Source organism: Passer montanus, unplaced genomic scaffold (assembly GCF_014805655.1).
Source record: "Passer montanus isolate IOZ18808 unplaced genomic scaffold, ASM1480565v1 scaffold82, whole genome shotgun sequence".
In the NCBI taxonomy this organism is placed as follows: domain Eukaryota; kingdom Metazoa; phylum Chordata; class Aves; order Passeriformes; family Passeridae; genus Passer; species Passer montanus.
In genome coordinates, this window is record NW_024373479.1 from 1,540,422 (window position 1) to 1,563,952 (window position 23,531).

Genomic DNA, 23,531 nt, shown 5'->3' on the forward strand with positions numbered 1-23,531 from the left:
GGCGGGAGGAACTACCCCTCACAGGACAAGGGTGCTGATTTATCAGCATTTTACCAAAAAGAGCTGAAAATGCCCCATCTCTGGAAGTGTCCAAAGCCATATTGGATGGCTGTGAGTAACCTGGTCTAGTGAAAAGTGTCCCTATCCCTGGTGGGATGTGTGTGTGTGAAATTAGATAATTTTGAAGGTCCCTTCCAGCTCAGCCATCCTGTGACTGTGTGAACAAGTCTTGTTTGTGTTATCTGTGGGGATGGTGGTGCAGAAGGTGATGCTGAACAGTCCTGCAGGGTGCACTCATCCTGAAAGCAAAAAGCAGATCAAATCCAGCCTGCAGTACCTGGGTACTCACTGTGGGTGATTTAGAATTTCCACAGGCCATAGATGGTGGAAGAAGGGATGTTTTCTCCATGGGCTAGTGGTGAAGAAGGTGAATTTTCAAACACTCGAATCACAGCTGTGTTATATCATAAGCTGGCTTTGATAGCTGTGTTTCAAGGAAGAATTTAGGTCTGTTTTCAGGCTTGAGAAGCTGAGAGTAAGCAGAGGTTTTGCAAGCCATGTGAAAGGGATAGCCTGGCTCTTTCTGACAGTGGGAGCATTTGTAGCTGTGTCTGGTGGGTACTATTCAATGAAACCTCTTAGGAAACTTCAGTGCAATGAAACAGATGCTTTTTGGAGGGGATACATCTGTTCCAAAGGCTTTTTCAGGGGTTCCAGAATTGAAAAAAGGGGAAAGGAACACAAAGCTGGAGTGTGGGAAACAATAATACATGCTGCTGTCAAGCCTGGCTGCGATGTAGGTCTGCAGTTTATAGTTTCTGCATTCAGGACAAGTCTCAGATCTCTGCAGTCTGGTCACTTTTGGCTATAACTGTGTGAAAATTCAATTGGTGTGATTTGCTTTGCAGATACAGACTAGTTAATAAAAGGAAATAAATCTAATAAAAGGGGGGGAAAACACACCTGGGTGCTGTTTCTGAGACTCAAGAACATTTATTTTAAGCAGGGAAAGCCCACATTAGAGGCAGGAACAATGCAAGCTGCTGTCTGTCCTGCAGGAGAAAGTGATGCAGGGCTGTATCAGTGTGTGTCAGAACAGATGATGTTTTAGTGCAGACTTAGTTCTGCCTTGCTTTGATTGGGTCAGCGAATGAGAGGGCTTAAATTGTGAAGTGAGACTGGCAAATCACCTTTCTGAAGTCTCTTTTTCACTGACTATATGCTAATAAGTTGATGCAGACTACTTTTGAATCAACGCTACTTTCCAAAATATACCAATGAATTACTCAACACCAGTTTGCACCAACCATTTCTAAAAAAAATCCCCCAAAATTTAATTATTCATTCTGAAAGGAAGCATGAGCCCAAATTTAGCTCTGTGTCATGAAAGAGAAGTTTCAAAAAGCATCCTAAAACACAAACAGAATGTTTTGTTTTGTCTAACTGGATGTTTATTGTCCCAAACCCACTCTGACAGGAAGAATAAATTCTCATTTACTACCTCCAGCCCTCACAGCCACGATATTTGGGGTAAAAACAGAGTATTTGTCAAGTGGCATAACTGCATTTTTCCAATGGCATAGAAAGATCTGAAGAAGGATTTACAGGAGGAGTTGTTTGGATGTATCACCTCCAAGGAAGTGGATTCTCTACATTCAAGGAATGGCAGGAAAAAGCCCCTCAGAGATTTTTTGGGTACACCAGTGATGCAGTTCATGAAGAAGTAAAGTCAGTGACAGGAGATTTATCCAAGGCTCTGGGGATGGCAGCCAGCTCCCAGCAGAGGTTAACAGAGACAAAGAGGATGCCAAGGTGATGGGATAAGCTGAGAAATTGCGTTGCAGAGACAGTTTTATGTGGATGCTGTGGGTTAGGAAAGCCTGGCCTGATTATGGGACATTATTTGAAGCCAGAACATCAAACCTGAGGCTGATTGTGGCACAGCCACCTCGGGCTGATACCAGCTGCTGGGCAAAGATCCTTTCTGTGCTTTTGGTTTAGCTCCTGAGCCAGCCACGTGGTGGCAGCAAGCCTCAAGGAATGCTCATCTAGGAGTTTTTGGGAAGAAATTGGCTAAATATAGCAATTTTCAATATTCCAGACGTGCATATTTAGAGGGGCTGGGACTTACTGTACCATTAAAACTACAGATTAAAACCATGAGCGCTCTGCTTGGCTGTGACAGCTCCAGGAGCACGCATTTAATTTCATTTTCCTTGTTCCTTCTGAATCCCTAGAAAATCCTTTTTCAGGAAGAGCATTCCTGATCTGAGCTATTAGCACAGAGCATTATATGAGTTGTAAGCAGGGACGGCCATGCATCTTATAGCAGAGGTCTCACCTCCCAGCAGGGCACATGGGATTTTTCACAGACAGATTAAAACACAAATATCATGGATAAGAGTCAATCTGGGCTCCTGTACGTGAACAGGATCTTCCAGACCACATCAGACAATGACCCCTTCTCTCTACCACAAAATAAAATAAAATAAAATAAAATAAAATAAAATAAAATAAAATAAAATAAAATAAACCCTTACAATAGACCTTTAGAAAAGACAGCCCTACTGGGCGATTTCTCCTTCAGAGATGGTCAGCCACACAAATAATGTAAAAAAGGGACTGAACATTTGCATGGGTATGGGGCCCGTCCAGGGAGGGCTGCTCTAGCAAGTGACAGTCGTGTTTGGGAAGGGACTTGAATCCTTGTGGGCTTGGGCTGTGGCTGATCAATAATTTATTTTTATTTGTTTATTTTCCCAGCTCGTGCTTGCATTGTGCTGCCTGCTATTTAGGGAGCTCGAGGCTTCCCAATTGATGTTGCCTGGCCACTGGTTTGCCTGGAAATGCCAGTGCCAGACCTGGCCCTGCTGAGTTATTTGCCTGTGACTTGCCAGGACCAAGATCAGTTGGTGCTGCTCCTTCCCCTCCACCACGGCCATCAGCCCAGCAGTGTTTGGGCCCAAAAATGCAGCAGAATTGGCTTTTTTTTTTGTTTTTATGTTGTGGCTGTGCTGATCTCTTGTACACTCTGCTAAAGCATTTTGCACCTGAGTCCAGCCCAGCAAAAAGACCACAGTTTTTTCCTCCTAGGACCATTTGTGCCAGGGATACAGAAAGCCAGATATCCCAAATCTGGGGTCTCTGCCAGCTCTCCCTTCAGGCTGACAGAGGGTCCTGCTGCAGGAGTGCATTTTTCAATTGTTATTTCATTAGCATATGTTTTATAGCATCGCAGTGTCAAGGGCTATTTCTGGCTATGACTTCACACTGATGCCTTTGGAAAGCCACACAGCACAAGGAGAAGGAGGGAGGAAACAACCCAGATGATCTGTTGTTATAACTGGAGCATGTGGGAAGCATCATCCCTCCAGCCTCCACGGGGACACTCCAGGCATCAAGGGCTGATTCACACTCTGAGCTCTGGCTAGATGGCCACATCCTCTGGAGCAGGGTTTGAAGGGACCTGAGCTTGGTGAGCTGGAAAAAGGGTTTGGAGGCAGGTGGTGAACTGTCTGGTTTGAAGCAGGGGATGGCAAACTGGTGAGGAATGGATGGAGGGGTGAGGCTTGTCAAAGAGAGAGCTGAGTGTTCCTTCTGGCTCAGGAGGACAAATGAGAGGAGGTGTTGCTGTGGAAATGGGTGGCAGGTGGAACTGTCAGCCCTACAAAACAAGTAGGAATATTAAGGCACGGGGTGAAAACTGACTGGAAACTGAATATAACTCCAGTCTGCCTTGCAAAGGCTTGCAGGGCTGATGGATCGTGGCACAGGCTCTGAGCTCTGTGGACACAGAATAAAAGACTGAACAGGATTTGGACATGGGGCAAGGGCTTGGGTCATATTTTGGGATTGTCTTTTGAATCATCTGTTTGCACCATGTGGATAGGAAAGATGTGTGGTCTGTAAGGGCCACCAAAGCAGCTAAGACTCATGCTGCCTACAGAAACATGATAAGAATAAAATTAAAGAAAGTGAAACCCAAAGCATCAAAGCCCCAGTTCTGCTGAGTGCAGGTTTTTCTGGAAGTGACAGTCTGTTCTGGTGGGGGTTTTTTGATCTCTCTGCAGAGTGCTGCAAAGTATATTCTGCCAGAAGTGGCCTTTTGCAGACAGGAGGGTCTCCTTCTGCACTGTTTGTGCCTTTCATAGCAGTCAGCCATGGCCAAAACTGATACAGCCAAGAAGAGGTGAAAGCAAAGCCCTGCATCCAGGGCTGCTGGAACCAGAGGGAGTGAAGCAAGTTCCCAAATCTGCTTTTTCTCCTGCTGGCTTCAATGTCAGCTGTGACTGGAGGAGCTGGTGGATGTGGGTTACAACATTCCCAGTCTGTGAGGAACCTGGAACCTCCTCCCTCTGCTCTCAGCAGATGATTTTTTGCAAGTTTTTGTGCAGACTATGTCCCTTTCTTGATTTTGTCACTCACTGGCGTTTGGAGTCGGGAGATGGAAATTTCACCACAAAAAATGAATTACTCCCTGTACTTCCTTCTGCCCTTCTGCTGGCAGAGCAAAGCAGTGAGAAATAATTTCTCCTCTTCTCCAGGGGGGTGAAATTATTCTGCAAGCTTTGAGTGCAATCACACCAATCAGAGTGTGGACAGTGGAAACAGCAAGAGAATTCTAAATGTAAGTAAGCATGGGGTACAGACTGTCTTGTAATGGACCCCCTTGTCCTGGGAGAAGAATGTTGGGATGTTGGGATGGACGCAAATCTGGCTGGGTTACCACTTAAAAAGTCAACAGCTGGTGACTGGTGCTGAATTATATCAGTTTTCTGATCTTGAAAAATGGAATTATTCTCTGTCTCTTCAATGCCATCATGTGGTAAAGGTAAGAAAACTCTGATTACACAAAACATTGTATTTGCAGTAGGAGGTGGATATATGGGGGGGTTGCACAGTCTCATCAGGCTTTGTTTTTTTGATTGGGCAAGACACAGTCTTAGGGATGAATGTATTTGTGTGTATTTTACTGCTGAAAAAGAATGGAAACAAAAGGGAGAAGATCAGCAGTTTAACCATTACAACTCAAACCTGATTGTTATTATTTGTGAAAAAACCCCCAGCAAAGTCCACAAACATTATGAACAACAAACCCCAGTGCATGATAGCAACAAACAAACCATGGGGAAGGAAAATGATAAATGTTTTGCAGTCCTTTACCTGTCCTGCAGTGTCATAAAGCCCCAGCAAATGTTGTTGTCCTCCCACAGTCACGGTTACTGGAAGAGAGAAGCAAGAAATGTTGTTTATGCACAGGCCAGTGGCCTCATTTTGATGTGTTTCAATCCCAAAATGCCAACAGACACATCAGCACGTGTCCTCCACTGGGCATCCTGAACCCAGCCCATCTATCCAACCCAAACTGAAGGCAACCTAAGTCCCAACAAAAGCAAATCCTTTATACCAAGATCTTATTTCTGTACAGGCAGCCAAGGGTGATGAGCTGCACACACTGCTGCCATCAGGGTCAGAGGCAGGGGGACATTTGCCTGTCTCTGCAGCCACCAACTGAGCATCCCGGGCTTGAAAGCACAGGATTCCTGCCTCCCCACCACGGGCATTGGGGTGGGTTGGTCATGGATCATTGGGAGAGTCTTTTATTATTTTATTTCTTCCAGGCTGTGCAATGATGAAGCATTCATCAGTGGCTGATGTTTGGTGGGTCTCACTGGGGGTGCAGCTGTCCTGCTCTCTGCCATCACAGGTGAAGGGCAGTGTTTAGTACCTGGGGCTCTGTGGTGGATGATTTGAAGGACAGGAAGGAAGAGAATATTGAATATTTTCAGGGATGTTGACCACATTCTGTTGCAAATGAAGGAAAGCTTAGTTTGTTGATCACATCCAGCATATTTACTCCTTTAGCAGAAATCACGTTGAACTTCATTTTGAGCCCATTGACAAATTTTGACATTGACAAAAATATTTTCTCATTGCCTTTGGATGAACCCCATTATTAGCTGATTTCTGTAACCAGTGTTATTTCTTGTAAAGGACATGATCTGGGTTAATGACATTTATTTAACCAGTTAATCTGCTTGAATCATTACTACTCAACTGGAAAGAAAGAGGAGCAGTCCAGTTCCACCCATTAGTCAACAGGAAGCCTTCAAACATTTGTCAGGAAGGTTGCTTAAAATAATTATATTGTTGCAGCATATGGACTATTAATTTTTTTAAACATGAGGACAAATGGAAGAACATGAGGACAAGTGGAAGAACATAAGAATGAACATAAAGCTTTGTCAGGAATGGGGGAAGAGGCTCAGACTGGTGCCCATCAGGTGGTCACAACTTGCAATTAATGAGGGCTGGAAATGAGAAATAGTTATTTTGGACAATAAAAAAAAAGAGACTTGAAAACATCACACCGTATCTTGCTGATTTGTTTGTTTGTTTGTTTGGTGATAAAATTTGTAGTAGAAAAGCAGCTACAAAATTATGGAATTTAATACCTCCTGCACTGGGGAACAATGTCCTTTGTGAAATCTCTTGGACTGAAAGTATCTGCCAGTGTGACTGGACAGGCTGACTATTCAGCAGCTTTATTTGCTTGCAGAGACACAGTAGTGTTGTCAGCACATAAAGAGAGCAAACCTGACATCCTGGAAGTACAAAGGCTCAGTGAGGACCAGACTTGCTGATGAGAGCAGGATGGGCTGCACTCGCCCACTGCTGGGGCTGCCTTGTGATGTGCACTGCAGGAGGAGGTGGGGAAGGGAGAGAGCTCCCTCTCCTCATCTCCAAGGTAGCTCTGCACTCTGCAGCTCCAAGGAACTCATGGACACTGGGCATGGATGTCCAAGGGTGGAAGAGCTTGGGGAAGAAGTACACGAGTGGGGAATGGGCACCAACACAGACAGGAGACAGTCCAGATACCCCATCCTCTTCCTTCAACCTGACTTGAATGAAATAATTTAAAATAATCCTCCCTGGCGCTGTGGTTTTCAACTTCTTGTGCTGCAGGGAATCCCAGAATGCCCCAGCAGGGCTATGAACTGTGTAAGTTACTGGCAGCACTCCTGTTTTTCTTAGCTGCCTTCTTAGAAGCAGTGGGGGTTACAGGTGGTCAGCACAGCTCACCGGAGGCAGTGGGAAATGTGCTTTTTTTCCCCCAGCTGCAACCTTGGCAAGCTTCCAATCCACCCTTGTGCCAAGAAATGCAGGAGCCAGACCTGCTCTGAAGATTTTACTCTGCTCAAGGACCAGCTGGGAAGATGTACCCTTCAGCTGAAGGCAATTTTCCAGCTGCAGTGCACAGCTGGCCGAGGTGGTGCTCAGGAGGACATGCGGTCTCTAGGACTGCGAGCAGCAGTTGCACTGTCAGTCCTTGGTGGAATGTGCATGGAGCCTGCAGAGCTCCTTCCTCAAAGCAGGATGCTCTTAGGACAGCTGTGAGGCACATGGAGGTGCAGGCCAGCTGATGTTTCTGATGAATCTGAAGGGACATGTGCCATACATCAGTGCTGACAGGGTTATCCAGCTCTGCCTCTCCTGCTGGCTCACCCTCAGCACAGGCAGACTGGGTTGGGTCCTGCTTCAAAGATGTCTTCAGTGCTTAAATGCTTAAAAGCTGCACTGAAATTTACTCTGCTGTGAAGCTTTGCTGGCCCATCTCTTTCTTGGTGGCATCTGACTGAGAGAGCTGCACTGGCAAAAAGCCCTGGTGCAGATACAAATTGCTGTCGTGTTCCAGTAATTGATACGGTTTGGAGATAAGCTGTTTGGATAGAGGATCTGTCCACCTCGAGTGTGCTAGCTCTGCCAGAAGGATTTAACTCCTCGACTCTTATCTGTGCTTTGTGGTCCATGAAGTCACGGTGGATGTTTTGCAGCAGGTCTGTGGAGCCACACACTGAGCAGTGATTGATGGCTTGTGCAGTGCAGTTTGGCTCCTGGTCACCTCTGGGAAATGCTGAGGGGGAATAAAGAGATTGGTGGTGTCCTACCATTACTCTTCTCCCACACAAGGGATAAGAATTGCAAGGGCTCTTGGAGAAATACATTCTGAGTCTACCCAGCTTGCATATCACATTTAATTCTGCTTCTACATCTTGTCCCTTATGTGTCCTGCTGTGAATTTCTGTATGGCATCAGTCCTATATTTTTACTTTTTCTCTCTTTCTTTTTCTCTCTTTCTTTCTGTTTTTACTTTTTTCCCTTTTCCCCCCTCCCCTGCTTTTTCTTTTGCCCATCAAACTTTATATTTTCTTTCTTGTCAATTTTTTTAACCTGTTTCATCATCAGAGGATATTCTTCCTGCCCATATCACCTCTGAATTTGCAGCTACCACCCCAGCAAAACTGCCTTGTTAGCTAAACCTTGAGTGTTGTCTTTGGATTCCTGGCTCTGAATGCAGTGGGGACCAAATGGCTCACACTGGCAAATTAAATGATCCCTGGCTCTTGAAACAGTGATGTCCAGATTAATGGATTGGTGCTAAAATTTCCACCACACTTCCAAGCAGGCAAAACAGATGTGAAAATAGATGGCTTTTGCTTGTGAAATAAATGGCTTTTGCCTGTGAAAACTTTGTGGTGTTTTTATACCACAAGTTTATCAGTCTGCCTCTGTCAGGCAAAAGTATATTCAGAGTATCCACTTGGTGGGTCATATTTATGAGCTGAGATTGCCCTGCTGGATTTGTAGGCCTTACTTTTGGCTTTATTCCAGTTTACTCTTACTTACCCTGTTATTATCTTTTCCTGTTCTCTCTGTGGACAGGCCTATGGGAAGCCAATGCGGAATTCCTTCCCAGCCACTGGGGTAATGCAGGCTCCTTTATGGGATTGTGAACTCGACTTTATGAGCAGTCTTGGAGTAACAGGACAAATATGAACTCTCCTTGTCATTTACTGACTGTATTGATGTATTGATTAAGCTGAAACAACCTGGCCTCTAACACTGACTGCAGTAGGGAGTACATTAAAATGAGGTTGAATATTTGCACAGTCCTGGCCCTCATTTCTCTCCAGTCTGGGTTCCACCAGATGATGCAGCAGGGCAGATGTTCCCATCCTTTCACTAGGTGGTTTTAACCAAGTGCAGAATGTATAAAATACTGCATAAAAATGATTTCTAGGTCATAAATTAGCTGGGTATTGCTTACTAGAATTTGAATAGCTATTTTGGGTCACTTCCAAGGCTTTGTCACAGGTCTGTGTGTCTGGGGTTCTGCTAAAAGACCTCAACACAGAGCTTGACCACCACAGCAGAAGGACAAGGTGTAGATGGATTTTGTGTGGGATGGACCTGGTGTGTGGAGCATGAACTGGTCTGAGCTGGGAGCTCTGTTTTAAATCTGTGTTTAGTTTGTGTTTCTGGGGACAATGTGACAATTGTCATTGATGTTCATGATGCCCAGGTTGCCCCAGATCCACCTGTCAGTGGCCAATCTTTGCCAAACTCTCCTCCTGTTATGCTTTGTTTGGTAACTTTTAGGGACTGAACTGCACCCGTGGAAGAGCCTTTCAGCCAGACAGCAGCAATGTTCACTGTCTGACAGAAATGGGACATAAATTGTCTGCTGAACTCTCAGAACACCTTCAGTTTGATTAATGGAGCAAAGCAACACATAAATCTCTGTATGACACCAAGCTAGGATGCAATATCTCAGCCATGCTTAGCTGTGGCACGGGAGAATGGATTTGCACATCAGGGGGAATTTTTCCATGCCAGTGAAGAAGTGCTTGCAGAACCCAAAGACTGTGAAACCCCCAGCCAGAATACACACAAGAGCCAAGCAGTGTCTGATGTGACATCAGACGGGAAAAGTCATCTATTTATTCCAGTGCCTTCCTGCCAACAAATTAAGGTCCAGCTGCTTCAGAGAGAGAAGCCAGGAGCCTGTGAGCAAGCAGGGATGGTGGCACCTGCCTGGGTGGAAAGAGTTTCTCGTGGTTTTGGGCAAATTAGACTGCTTCAAGCCTCAGATTTTTACAAGGGCATCTTCTGCCCCAGGCAGCAACCTCTGAGTATTAATCTGTGCATTTGACGGTTCACTATGTACCTGGTGCATATTACTGAACACAGAATAATCAAAATATGATAAAATGATTGTGGTGGAAGGAACCTTAAACACAATCTAGCTCCAAGCCCCCTGCCATGGCAGGGATATCTGGCACTCGACCAGGTTGCTCAATGCCCCATCCAGCCTGACCTTGAACGCTCCCAGGGATGGCCACAGTATGAGAACAGCTGCAGTTCTGGTTGACCTGCTGGCACTAGAAATGCCCAAGTCTGTTTCTTTTTCATCTGGGAAAAAAGGATAAAACCAGAGCATGGGCAAAAGGACAGATCTTGGTCAGCAAGTTCCTTCTAAGGCACTTTTCAGGGTAATTTCTGTGAGGTGAAGTTCCTGATACAGTGAATGTGGTCTGTTCTCCAGCAGCTGATGTCCCTGGGGATACTGACTGTGTGTTTGCTCACTGGGTAACATTTTTCCTTCCTTCCTAAATGCAGTTTTGTGAAATCTCTTGTAATGAACTGGGAATTCCCCTCCACTCTACAGATACTCTATGGAGCTTACACTAGATGGGATAGGAGTGTTCTGGCAGGAATTTGTTTGAAGAAGAATGATTTCAAATATCTGTTTTATAAATTGCCTTCTTTTTGTACTGCATAGCTCCTAAATAAGGGTCTCTGTGGCTGGAATTTGAGAATCCCTCTCCCAGCTAGCCACTGAAACTCAAAAAATACCTCAAAGGCATTTAGATCAAAGATATTCAGATCTCTAATTCCCTTTGGTTCCCATAATGGTCAGGCATCTAAGTATCTGAACTGGAACTACATATCCCAGGCTTTACGAAAAGGAGCTTTGAATATTCCATCAGAAAACAAAGTGAATGTGGACAGTGCACTTTTATAGCACCTTCTAAGTGCCTCGTGCATTTCTGAATCCCATTTGGGGTAATATTTTTCTTCAGAATATCTTTCTTTGGCTAATCCAGGTGGAGAAAATAAAACTCAGGGATTAGGTGCCACACACTGCTTTGATTTTGTTTGGGTCACTGTCTGGGAAACTTAATTTCTGTTGCTGTAGACCACCCTTCAGAAGATGTGGCACTGCTGCAACTGAAGCTGGGAATGCTCTGAAAACTGCAAATCAAGGCCTTGGGGATGCTACAATCCAGCAGCCACGAAAGGAAGACAGTAAAAGAAAAAAAAAAAAGAGTAAGAAGGACCTTAAGGACAGACATCCAGGCCAATCCATGAGCTCAGCTGAGCTCTGTGACTGGTTCCCACTTTAGCCAGAAGCCTTACTTGCAGTGTTGCCCTTGGAAATATCCCCTTTTGCTTTGGCTGAAAGGCAATCCTGCAAAATTTCATGGCAAACACACCCAGGGCAGGTAAGAGCAGGTGTTACAGGACTTGGCTCAACAAGGGTCTGTGACTCCAGCCTGGGCCTTTCTTCACTTCCATGCATAAGGCTCATCTCCAGGAACTCCAGTGATTTGGTGCTCAAGGAATGTTTCCCCACTCTTTCCTTCACAACAAACAAGATTTGGTTACAGCCAAATCAGTGTTCTACCCCAAACTTACCCTGCAGCTGAGCTACGTTCTTCTGAAAAGAAAATCAAAAGCATGCTATTTTACCCTGTAATTGGCCGAAATACCCCACTTTTATGTAAATTTTACTAAATGCTTCGAATTGCTCTTGTAATCATCTACCACCACTCACACGAAGATCTCTGAGAGCCAGTGTTTTCCAAAAGAAGGGCTCTGAGTAAACCTCACCATTCCCTGTCACCTCATCAATGGATGAGATCTATGTTCTGCTGAGCAAATACTTCTGCCCATCTGATATTTACAATATCTGAAAAACATTTCCAGTCTGCTCCCTGTGGTGGGAGCACAGAGAGGCCTCCAGGGCTGGGATTCAGCTGATTTCACTCCTGTAGCTCTTGGTCTAATGAGGTGGTGAGGAATTCACTGCTTTGTCTTTAGGCCACAGACATTTAGTGATTCTAAAGCCAGATAGGATTCATAGCATCATTTATTCTGCTCTAAATAGCTTATCTACAAGGCATATTTTCTTGTTCTTGAATCATTCTTGCAGCTGTTTTCCAAATATTTTGTTGAGCAGTTGCTGTGACCAGACAGTGTGGTCTAGCAATGGTTTCATTAATGATCTAGCCAGAGGTGACATGACTTTCCTATTCCTACCTGTCATCCCCCAATGGCTCATCTAAAGCTCTCATTGGTTGATTATCCTCATTATTTAATGAGTCTTACAGTGCTTTATCCCTTTCTTAAGGCTAAAGTCCAGTCATTCTTGGCTTTTGTATTTGTAAGCCTTTTTATTACATTCTTTTTAACTCTGTGGCTGAGTGGAAAATCTGGAGACTGTAACTCAAACACCCACTGAAGGCATCTCACAAAAGGGGAGTGGAACAGCCACACTCCTGCAATGTTCCCAGAACATGGAAGTCAACAATAAAGGATTTTTGGAAGTGAGCATTAAAGGCTTTGGGAAGTCTGGGGTTGTCTATGCAGTGACAAGATTTTCAACAGAATGTTTCAGGTCAGAAAAATTATATCCAAACACTTCTCAATGTTCTCTTTCCAGACATCTCCCCACTGCCTCTAGAGACAGCTCTTCACCCTGGGCTCTTATCTCTAAGGGGCACCACCTCCTCACTTCCTTGTCCATACAGGTTTGAAGATTCCAGTGGGAAAATGCCCAATCCTGACTCGTGCTGCAGCCTCCCTGGGGAAGGAGGCTGGCACCAAATGACATTTCCATTGTCCCATTCTGCAGCAGCAACAGATTCATGGAGATGGTGCCATCCTAGAGGAGAACTCACAACTTGTGCTGTGTAGTTTTTTGGAACCTGAGAGAAAAAACAATGCAGCTCTTCACAGCTGGGTATTTGCCACTCAGAGACAGCAACCAGAGGAGATGTACCAGTCCTCCAAATATTTTTAATCAGGCAGCTCTAATGAAATATTCTAAAACTTTCAAAATGCACTGAGAAGTCAGACTTCAGCGTACATGACATGGAACACAAAAGCAGTGGAGGTTGATTAAGAAAATGAAACAGAATGAATTTGGTCCAGAAATGGATAAAAGAGAAGGGAAATTCCAAAGCTTTTAGAAACAAGCACAACATTACATCTTGAGCCAGCTTCTTCTCAGTCTGGGACATTACTTATTTCTGGTCAGTGTACATGACATGGAACACAAAAGTAGTGGAGGTTGATTAGGAAAATAAAACAGAATGAATTTGGTCCAGAAATGGATGAAAGAGAATGGAAATTCCCAAAGCTTTTAGAAACAAGCACATTACATCTTGAGCCAGCTTCTTCTCAGTCTGGGACATTACTTATTTATAGACAGCATGAATGAAGTTGATTTATCGGAATCATCGACCTCATTGTCTGTAAAATCAGCACTGGAGGATTTCCCCCGTATCCCCATGAATTATTGCTGTGCTAATCAATCCTTGAACAAATTCAGCTCCACTGATAGCAGAGTCCAAGGAACCCAAGAAAACCATGCCCAGTTTCTGCAGTAACACAATGTGGAGGGAGCTCTTGGGACCTCAAGGTTGTGCAAAGCCCTGCTGGATGGAAAAGGCAAACATGACTACAGTCCTTGGGGAATTGAAGAGCAATTGACAATGTGTCCAAGAGAGTGTTTTCTCTTAGATTCCTTTCTGTCTTAAATGGAGGGCTGAGCACTGCCACAGCCTGGGAGGTGCTTCCTGAGTGTTTCAGCTCCCTGTGCACCATCAGCTGTCCTCCTGGAAGGCAGCTCTGCTCCTGAGTTAGAAACCAGTAATAACTGCCAGATAAATGTAGTAAATTTGTGGGTAAATAGGCTCTGATGTGTGAATTTCAGTGGTAATCTAATTGAAGGTCTTTTTGCTCTTTACTGAAAGTTACAGAACTAAATCCAGCCAAATGCAAGACAGAGTAACAACTGAAGCATTGAGCAACATAACTAGATAGAACCTGATCGTGTTCTTTAAAAAATGTGATTGTTCCTAAACAATGAGGAATACTGGGTATTATCTTAATCCTGATGGATGGGAAATGCCTTTTCTTAGACCATGTGATTGTCTGTGACATTGAGATGAATGAAAAAACAAAATTTTGGCTATGACTGTACTATAAACCTATTACAAAAGAAAAAAAAAAGCAACACATAGATTTTAAAATATTTTTAGCTCTACTAAATATTTTTGAAGTTCTCATTACTCTAGCACGATATTTAGGAAAATCTGTTTTTCAGACCTGGGTTTATAGCTCAAGTCAATAGCAACACAGCAAACACAGTAAAGCTCTGAGATTATTAAACTGTAACTCATAATTGGAGTATCTTTATTAGTATTTTAACAAGTATGCTGACCTGACCTGTAAAAGACCAGATACTACAACATTTTCAGTTTCTTTTAATACAGATAAAGTCAGTCAGGACTCTTTAATTAAATCTTGAAACCTAACAGTGAAGGATGTATTTGGAGACTCCTAGCAGTGATGCTGAGATCACGGTAAGCACAAAAAGGAGTGGGAATTTTCCACCAAACACAAAAAGTGGGAATGAAGGGAGAAAAATATAGGAGTAAAGAGTTTTTTACCATTTTCCTGTCTCCTGTCTACTATTCATGTGAGGCAAAAGTCATTCCCCTAACTCAGCTGAGTGCTGGGGAAAAGAATATCCCCAAAGTTATGTCAGGCATCTGGATATCAAGGGAACATGAGACTTGGTAAATAGCATCAGAATAAATGGGAGATTAGTGGCAAAATGAAACAAATTGCACTGAAATGTATCCAGGCAATACACAGGGTGTTTCCCAGAGCATGGGAGGACAAGTCTCCCTGTGTGGCTGGGGGGAATCAAGGCAGCTCATCTCTACACTGCTTGCCCTGTTCAAAGGTCAGGATAGGGGGAGATTTTTCCCTGGAAAGGAGAGGAATGCAGCCTGCAGAGGCAGTGCTGCCTAACAGTGCTGGCTCCTTGCTCTAGGTGTCCTTCTAAAGCCTTTGGTGGTCTGCTTTGGTCTGGGTGAGATGGCAGTGGGAGCAGACAATGCTGATGGAAGGGCACAGGAAGTCAGCTCTGCAGTGGGTGGGTTGTGGGCTGGACCTTCCAGTGATGGAGTGACTCTGTGCCAGTGATTTACACTGGCAGAATGCCCTATCAGTACTGGCAGAGCACTATGGCATGTCCTACCTCCACCAGGTGTGATTCTGGGGGAAAAAATGGCTTTTCTGCTTACCAGCATCTTCAATAAAAATTACAGGTACCAAAGCAGGAAAGGAAGAAAAAAATTGCCTGATATACAAGGTGGGGACAAAAGTGTGCTTTCCATAAGAACCTGATATTAGGGGAAATAAGATTTATAATATAAAAGAGGAAGATAAACCAGGAAGCAGCCACAGCTTGGCTGCTATCTGTGCAAAGAGCCTGGGACTCCTCTTCCTCAGCCTTGGTGCCAGGTAAGCTGGGCAGGCCTGCCCTGAGCTGGCTGTGGTACCTAAAGCCAAGATGTGCCTGGTGCCAGGCTGAGGTGTTTTGGGTGCTGTATTTGGGCACAGGCCTGCAGGACGTGTGTGTGTGTGTGTGTACCAGGCATTGCCATGAGCACTCGAGCAGGACCTCTGCAGTCAGAGGCACAGCCAGCACAGCGATGCCTCGGGCATCATTCCAGAGTTAGGGCAGCTTAAAATAGCATCTGATGTCTCTGGATACTGTGCCTTAAAATAGCATCTGATCCTCTGAGCTGTGAACTGATGGGGCAGGGGCACGTTTGGCACACTGAACTGAATCCAGCAGGCTCCAGTCTAGTGCTGAGGTCAGCGTGAGAGCTCAGGAGCATCAGCTTTGCCCAAACCCCAGTGCTTCTCTAGCTGACATTTTACATGCCATCAGTCCTGTTTTGGTCAGGAGGAGATTAAATGGTATTTTGCAACCCCTTCCCATCATCAGCCTCTGACACTTTGTCTAATGCTGGTTTTTCCCATGTATTTTTCCCCATGAAGTGTTGCTTGAGAGGCTTGAAAACAAATACCTGTTCCTGAGCCTAAGGAGGACCAGGACAGAAACTCTGCTTTGCATTTCCCAGAAAAAGAGTCAGGCCCACTGTCCTTTGCACCAGGACCAAACCTCAGCTGCTATTTGCCCTGCAGCTTGCAGAGATAGCCAAACATTTGGGCAGCAGCTTTAAGCCTGTATGGCTTGAGAAGCAGAAATGTTAAACACTGCAAACAAAAGTCTTGGAAATATTTAAACTTTCTGATAAGAAAATCTGAAGTTTGGAATTATTATTTTTCTCTTGGCTACCACAAAGGTTTTAAATGCTGCTAAATGCTTGCTCTGCACCCTGCTGAGGATCTTTCCACTTTCCTGTCCAGTGTGGCAGTGCTGCAGACAATGGAGTGATTGTAATGTTGGAAAAGCAACAGATGGAGATGGACGAAATGGTCTTAAACCTCAGTGTGCTTTTGTGTGCCTGTGAAAGGGAGAGGTGAGAGCAAACCTGAGCTCTGGATACCCTTATCCTTTATTTCAGCACGGTTGCACTCACATGAAGTAGAGGGTGATACTCCGTGATCTCAGGAGGGCAATTTGTAGGGATGATTTGGTGGCCTGGGTCTTGCAGGCTCCTCTCAGGAGAGCAAGAGGCTGCAGGTTGGCTGCAGCCCAGGGTGTGCAGAGGAGCTGCTGAAGTGTCTGGTTGAGCTGAGGCCAGAGGATTTTCCATCTGAACAGAAAAAATAAATCCAAATTCCTCTGTAGAGCTGGAGAGGAATTTTCAGCTATAAAATGCGATTCCTACAGAATCCGACGTTTCCATGGGAAGCTATCACTTTCAAGAGAGGAGTTCAGATGTTTCCACTGGGAGAAGTGAGGTGAAATGGTGTGAACCAACTGACCCTGATCTGAACTGCTCCCTCTGTTCCCTCTTAAGAAGACCTGAGCCAGTTTGAGCAAAGCTCTGTCCCTGACAGTGACAGTGACTCCTGCACCTGAGGCAGTGACCCTGGATGGGAGCACAGCCCTGGGGTGCCAGGGGGGCACTGGGACAACTGGTGGCTTTCTGGGAGACCAGACCTGCAGCCTGGGCTGAGATATATATAACAAATATATATAAACAAATATAACAAATAACCAGATCTGGTCCTCCAGCTGCTCTACACAAAGGTGAAAATGAGCTTTTAGCACAGAGTCCAGATTTTTCAGGCTGTTGGAAATGCATTAAACTGCTGGCATGGATAAGCACGACCTCACCTTGATTTAAAAGTTTTGAAGTGAAATGGTTGAGTATTTTTCAGAAGATCCATTTTTTTTTGTTTGTTTGCAGGAAGTTTGTTCTTATGAAAATGTTACAATTTTAAACCTTTCATCCACATGTACAATGAAAATGAATCCTGAAATGTGTAGCTTTTCCAAGTGACAGGAATTAGTGATGGGTTTCTGCTCTAACCAAAGCTCTTTAAACTTCTAACTGTCATGTTAGGATTAAATAATTTAACTGTTCTGTTAATCATTCCATGCTTGAATACAATTTCTTAATCAAAGGTTCTAATTCAGTGGTAATTCCATGAATTTCTTGTACTGCCTGTTAGCTGTAACTCCATTTAGAGTGTATTTACTCTTAGAAAGATTTATTAGGTTTAATTCACCTTCTCTGCTGCCTTGTGAACATCAGAGGCAGCTCTGCTGAGCTCAGAGGGGTTACTTTTGGTTGGGAAAAACATCAATCATGTAGCTGAAAAACAAGTGAACTAATTTTGAAAGAAGCAGTGTATATTTTCATGTAAATTGCTGTTAAAATGTTATGCATGCAAGGGTCACTAGGAGCAGCAAGTAGAAACTTATAAGGAAATTATTATTTTTATAACATTTCATTTTTTGCCTTAGGTGAGAAAGGAACACAGTCAGAAAAATACAGGATAGCAGCAAATAGCACAATTAAAAATCAAAATATAAGCCTATATGAAATTGGGCATCTCTCCAAATTATTCTTTTACAGGGCATAAATATTATTTATTTTATACCTAGCTTTATTTAAAGCTGTATTTGCTTGGGGACTGACTGAAATACACAGCTCTTGAGCATTCTGAGAGAGTCTTAAACATCATGCCTGGTAATTTTTCTATTTCCCACTGCTCTCCTGAGAGCCCAACAGTTATTCCCTCTTGTTTTCTGGAGCTTTAATCTATATTAGAAAACGTTGACACACTTCTTCAGCTACATGAAAGTGTCACTAATGGGGATCCCATCTGACTTCAGAGAAGAGGGACTTTGAAGAAAAATCACAGAAAACTGCAAATAAAGGAGAAAGAATCAAGGTAGAAAATCTACAGCTACTTCCCCCAGCTGATTACCAAGTATGATGTGAATTCTGCCTTTGATTTAAGTTGCTGCTTAGCACAGTGAATGGATTTTAAGCAGTGTATTTTACACAATGAGATACATGAAAAGTCTTGTTTTGAAGAGCGACATTGTTCTCCGTTTCTATTTTTGCAGTGGCAACACCTCGGATTATGACTCCATTGTATGAGGCCAGTGCAAACAGGCTGAGAGAGGCCCTGCAGAGCAAGCACCAACAATGAAGGTGGAGAAAGGAAATTTCCTGTTTCACAGAGAGGGAAAAAGGTGCACAGAGGGGACGTGGCTCTTCGGGGCTGCGCCGGGCAGCTGGGGAACAAAACCCTGAGCCTCAGTCTGTGGCTTCGTCTCAGCACAGAGATTGGCTTTGGCCATCCTTAAAGGCAGCACATCCTGCTGAGTGATCATGGAATCACAGAACCAGTGGGCTTGGAAAAGACCTCTGGGATCAGTGAATCCAACCCATGATCAAACTGTGCTGTGCCAACCAGGCCATGGCACTGAGTGTCCCCCCCAGCCTCCCCTTACACACCTCCAGGGATGGTGATTCCATCTCCTCCCTGGACAGCCCATTCCGATGTCTGATCACCCTTGCTGTGAAGAAATTCCTCCTGATGTCCAACCTAAACCTCCCCTGGTGCAGTTTGAGGCCTTGTCCTTTTGTCTGGCTGCCTGGGAGAAGAATCTGACCTTCATTGGGCTACAGCCTCCTGTCAGGGAGTTGCAAAGCAATAAAGTCCCCCCTCAGCCTCCTCTTCTCCTGGCTAAACACTCCCAGATCCCTCAGCTGCTTCTCAAACAATTTGTGCTCTCTTCACCAGCTTCATTGCCCTTTTATGAACCTGCTCCAGCACCTCAATCTCCTTCCCAAACTGAGGGGCCCAGAACTGGACACAGGACTGGATGTGTGGCTCAGAGCCTGGCTGTTGATAAGCCTGACCTGCCCATCCCTGCTCATCCCAGGCCACAGAATTACAGAATCATAGAATCATTAGGGCTGGAAAAGATCTCCAAGATCATCCAGTCCACCCTTTTGTCCATCCCATCTCACACTAAACTGTATTTCAGGATCCACGTCTGCTTGTTTCTTTGCTCTGGCAGGTGTGTGGAGCAGCAGAGAACAGAGTGCATTGTCCACGTGTGCTTTTGGGAAGTTAAAGTCCCTGCAATATTTTATTTGAGCTGTTTTCCCTGACAACATGATTAGAGTGGTGAAGCATCACTGCTGCTGGAAATTGATGTTGAGCATCAGCAAGGCACGCGTCCCTCTCAGCCACAGCTGCCTGGCAGGGCTTGTTTCTCTGTAGTCACTGGGATGTTGCTGAGTTTTTAGGCATTCTGCAATTTTCTATTGATTTTTAATGAAACATGCTGATGCTTGTATAAAAATGCACCTCAGGGTCTTGTGCTGATTTTGTCCAGAGCTGAACTCATCAGACAACATTTTTTTTTCCCAGTACCTGCCTTGTTGGAGCAATGTGTCTGACAGGTGCACAGAAATCAATTCAGGAAGTACATCCTTGAAGAAATCAGGCTGCCAGATTAAGTAAAACAGATATTAACTCAGACACCTCTGGGCTCAGCTGAAACATACTTGTGTGCACAGACAAAAGCAAATTTGTTTGCTTTGTTTTCTTGTTTAAAAGGGTTTTGAGCATTTTTGTGCATTCTCATAGCAACAGATTTAGAAAAGATTGAGAAACTTTCAACTTTCTACTTTGGTGTCACAAAATTGGAGTGAACAAAATATTCTGAAGCATTTTAAACCAAGCCCAGAGGAATTTCAGATGACCCATTGCTGGAAGGGTCATCTTCACCATTGTTCAAGGTCAGGCTGGATGGGGTTTTGAGAAACTAATTCTACTGAAAATTGTCTCTGCCTGTGGCAGGGGGGGGTCAGAACTAGATGGTCTTTAAGATAATTTCCAACCCAATCAATTCCATTATTTTTGGATGGGTTTAGCCATCCCCTGCCACACTCTCACTCATGCCAGTGGTGTGAGTGAGCTCTGGTGTGCAGAACTGGTTTAGAAAGGCTGCAGGGGTGGAAAGCTGAATTTGCAGGGGTTATAGTGGGGCCAGGGCTCTCATGTAGCAACCCCAGGTTGCATTTTGAAGATCTCTGTTGCTGCCACAGGCTGGAATTATTAAGGATATCCCTTTGACTGCTTTCTAACCCATCCATATAAGGAGAGCTGCCACCGAGCTGCACCAGGAGAGAAATTCAAGGGGGAGGATGGTGCTGGTTTTAAACCCTCTCTGACGCTGCCTGCATGAGTTGGAGGCAGTCCCCTGGACATCTGGGATGTGTAAATCTGTCTGCCCAGCTGCCAGCTAATGCTCTGATGCACTGGAACTCTGCTCTGCAGTCACTGACCACATTGTGTGCTCAGCTACAGCTTGGGGCCAAACAAAGTGGAAGGGAAGAAGAAGTGAGTGTGGACCACAGAGCTGTGTCCAAAAGCCCGAAGGCACAGCTGAAGTACAACAAAAGGAATAACTTTTGTTTAAATTTCTGATATTTCTAGTGCTCTGAGCAAAACATCATTTCTATTTTCCTTCTGCCTGTGTTTTTCTGTTCTCCTTCCACCCAACTTTTCTCACAGGGAGGCAGGGTGTAAGTGAAACACAGAAGGCAGAATGAACTCAGTTCCTTTCACCTAGTGTACTTTATCCATCTGTCTTTTTCTTTGATCCCAGGGTTATCCAGGGCTCTTACATCAAAGAAGAAACAGGACAAAGTCTGTGTATGAAAGGGTTGGCTGTAGATGTTACACAACCAGGCAAGGAGGAGAGGCAAGAGAAGGGCTGTGCAATCTCGACCACATGGAACTGGGAGCAGGAAGGTGAGAAAAATTCTGCTTGGGGTGGTGTGTTTATTCCAGTGTGAGCCTCGCAGCCCCCCACTCCCTGCACTGCTGCCCCTCTGCCAGCTCTCATGGCAGCTCCCACCCAGGGCCCCCCATCAGCCAGAGCCCCTCTGCAGGTCAGGGAAACAGCTCTGCTGCACCTGCACTGAGCCAGCCCTGATGGAATAGGGACATTTTACCATTTTACATGCCCTTCTGAGAGGCCATGGTGCAATGGAGGCCCCAGAGGACCCTTTCCCAGCAGCAGGCTCTGTGTGAGCACACAGAGTTTGCTTTGTGTGCCCCTCTGCCAAGTGACATTTTCCACAGATGCTGGCTGGGATCAGTCTGCACCTGCACGTGTGTGTAACCCAGGCTGTGATTAGCCCATTTGTCCGAACAACTGTGGTTTCAGCTCTTTTTTCTTCCCCCCCACCCCATGCTTGCAGCTCCCCTTTCTAACAATTTGATCTGCTGCATGCAGCAAACCTGTGCTGCAAAATAGACACACTGCAATTACTGCCTTTCCTACCACACAAAGTGAACCTGATGTTCCTCTCTTTCTCCTCTGCCAAACAGACACTTTGTTGTTTATTTTCAAAGCATTTAGCATCAGAGCTGAAAAGTAAGCTGCAATATCTGTGGGCTATACATGCCTTATTAAATAAGACTGAAAATATTCATGGAGGGCTTTCTCTGGTTTAACACACATACTTTCACATTAGATTGACAGGGTTGTATTTCATAGAATCACAGATTAATTAAGGTTGGAATATAAGATTGTTGAGCCTAGACATTAAATCCATCTCTGCCACGTTGCCACTAAGCCATGTCCCCAAGTGCCACATCTACATGTCTTTTGAACACTTCTAGGGATGGTGATTCCACCACCTGCCTGGGCAGCCTGTTCCAGTGCTTGACCACCATTCCAGTTTGCTATGGTTCCTAGAGAGATGCTAGAGGAAATGGGCAGCTCTTTCAGTGGATATAAATATGGCAACATTGAAAGGCTTCCTGGTCTTCTTGGAGAGTGGCCATTTGGAGACAGAAAGTTGGGAGTGACTTCCTGGCTTGTTTGAGACAACTCAGATTGGAGATAGTGGTAGCCATGTGAAGTAGTTGATGTAGTGACTGTTGAAATATGTAAGGATTAGGGATCCTTTGTAAATCAGAACCAGGATTTGGTGGAGGATGGGAAAGAGAGAGCACAGGCACAACTGCAGCCTTCTCTCACTGCAGGATTTCTCCCTGCCCATTGCTGAAACTGCACCACATGGCATCAGTTTAAAATCAGCACAAGGATTGTGAATCAGAATCTGTGGTGGAAATCCCTCTGCCCAAAGTCAGTGGAGCCACAGCTCTGTGACAGAGGGATGTGATGCAGAAGCCTGGCATGGGAGCAGGATGGATGGAGTCTCCCTGTCTGAGGTGCACAGCACTATTTTTGGCAATTTAACTGCACGGTCAGTGATGAGTCTGGTCTGATGCAAGCTGGCAGGCTCCACTGCTGAGGCTCAGATGGCAAGCACTGCTGCTCAGTGCATATTCCTGAATAATTTCCCTTTCGTCTTGCCACACTTCTGTCTTTTCTGGCTGTTTTGAAATATGTCTCTAGTCCACATGTATGGAGATATCTGCAAGGCAGTGCTGCCTGTGGAAGGAACAGCACCTTGCCCTAGATACTGAAATGTCAGTACAGCCTTGCCATCCTAAAAATGTATGCAGCAATTCTGCCTGGAGAGCAGAAGTCTGCTGCTGCCCTGTTTGTCTGGACAGGCTGGTTAGATATTCTGTTCCTGATTTTACACACTCTATTTTTAAGAAGCTCACACCTTGGTGCCTTTCCCTCTGACTAATGTAAAAAGGCAACCCACCTCTAATCTGGTTATTAGAAGATCATCCAGCTCCACAGGTCAATGAAGAGTCAAAAGCATAATTTAATTCTTGAACTTTGCTGCTGGCCCCTGGCCGTGGCTGGTGCTTGCTGTGAATCCAAAGCAGTTGCACAGAGAGGAGCCAGGATGTGTCTGTGCAAAGGCAGCCCAGGGCCAGAGGCCAATTGCTTCCCTGAGTCGGTGACACTTTTTCTTCCTGGAATTTTGCTGCATTGTAACTTGCAGATCATCTTTCTCTCAGCCAGGGAAAGAGGCTGACCCTGATCCCACTGCTGCTCTGGGGTCCTTGCTCAGAAGGACTGATGTTACAGTGGGGGTAGAGAGGAGGAGTGGGACACACTTCCACTGGGTTTATTCACAGCTCAATACATTGCCAGGGCAGGCCTGATAAATCCCTTCTGAGGATGTCCTCTCAAATGCTGGTGTCTCATTTTCCCCTTTCACCAC

The 23,531-nt window shown here is 44.9% G+C and overlaps 1 protein-coding gene across 2 annotated transcripts in view; it reads right to left on the reverse strand.

Annotated features, from left to right (window-relative positions):
* RHOJ (ras homolog family member J) overlaps positions 1–23,531 on the reverse strand; it is a 61,038-nt gene that overhangs the window by 10,713 nt on the left and 26,794 nt on the right. For both annotated transcript variants that reach the window (XR_005630283.1, XM_039733012.1), the window contains exon 2: positions 5,164–5,222. Coding sequence is in view for 1 of the 2 variants with exons in the window: in XM_039733012.1 (XP_039588946.1) it covers positions 5,164–5,222 (59 nt within the window). In the remaining variant the exon portion in view is untranslated. The remainder of the gene's footprint in view (positions 1–5,163; positions 5,223–23,531) is intronic.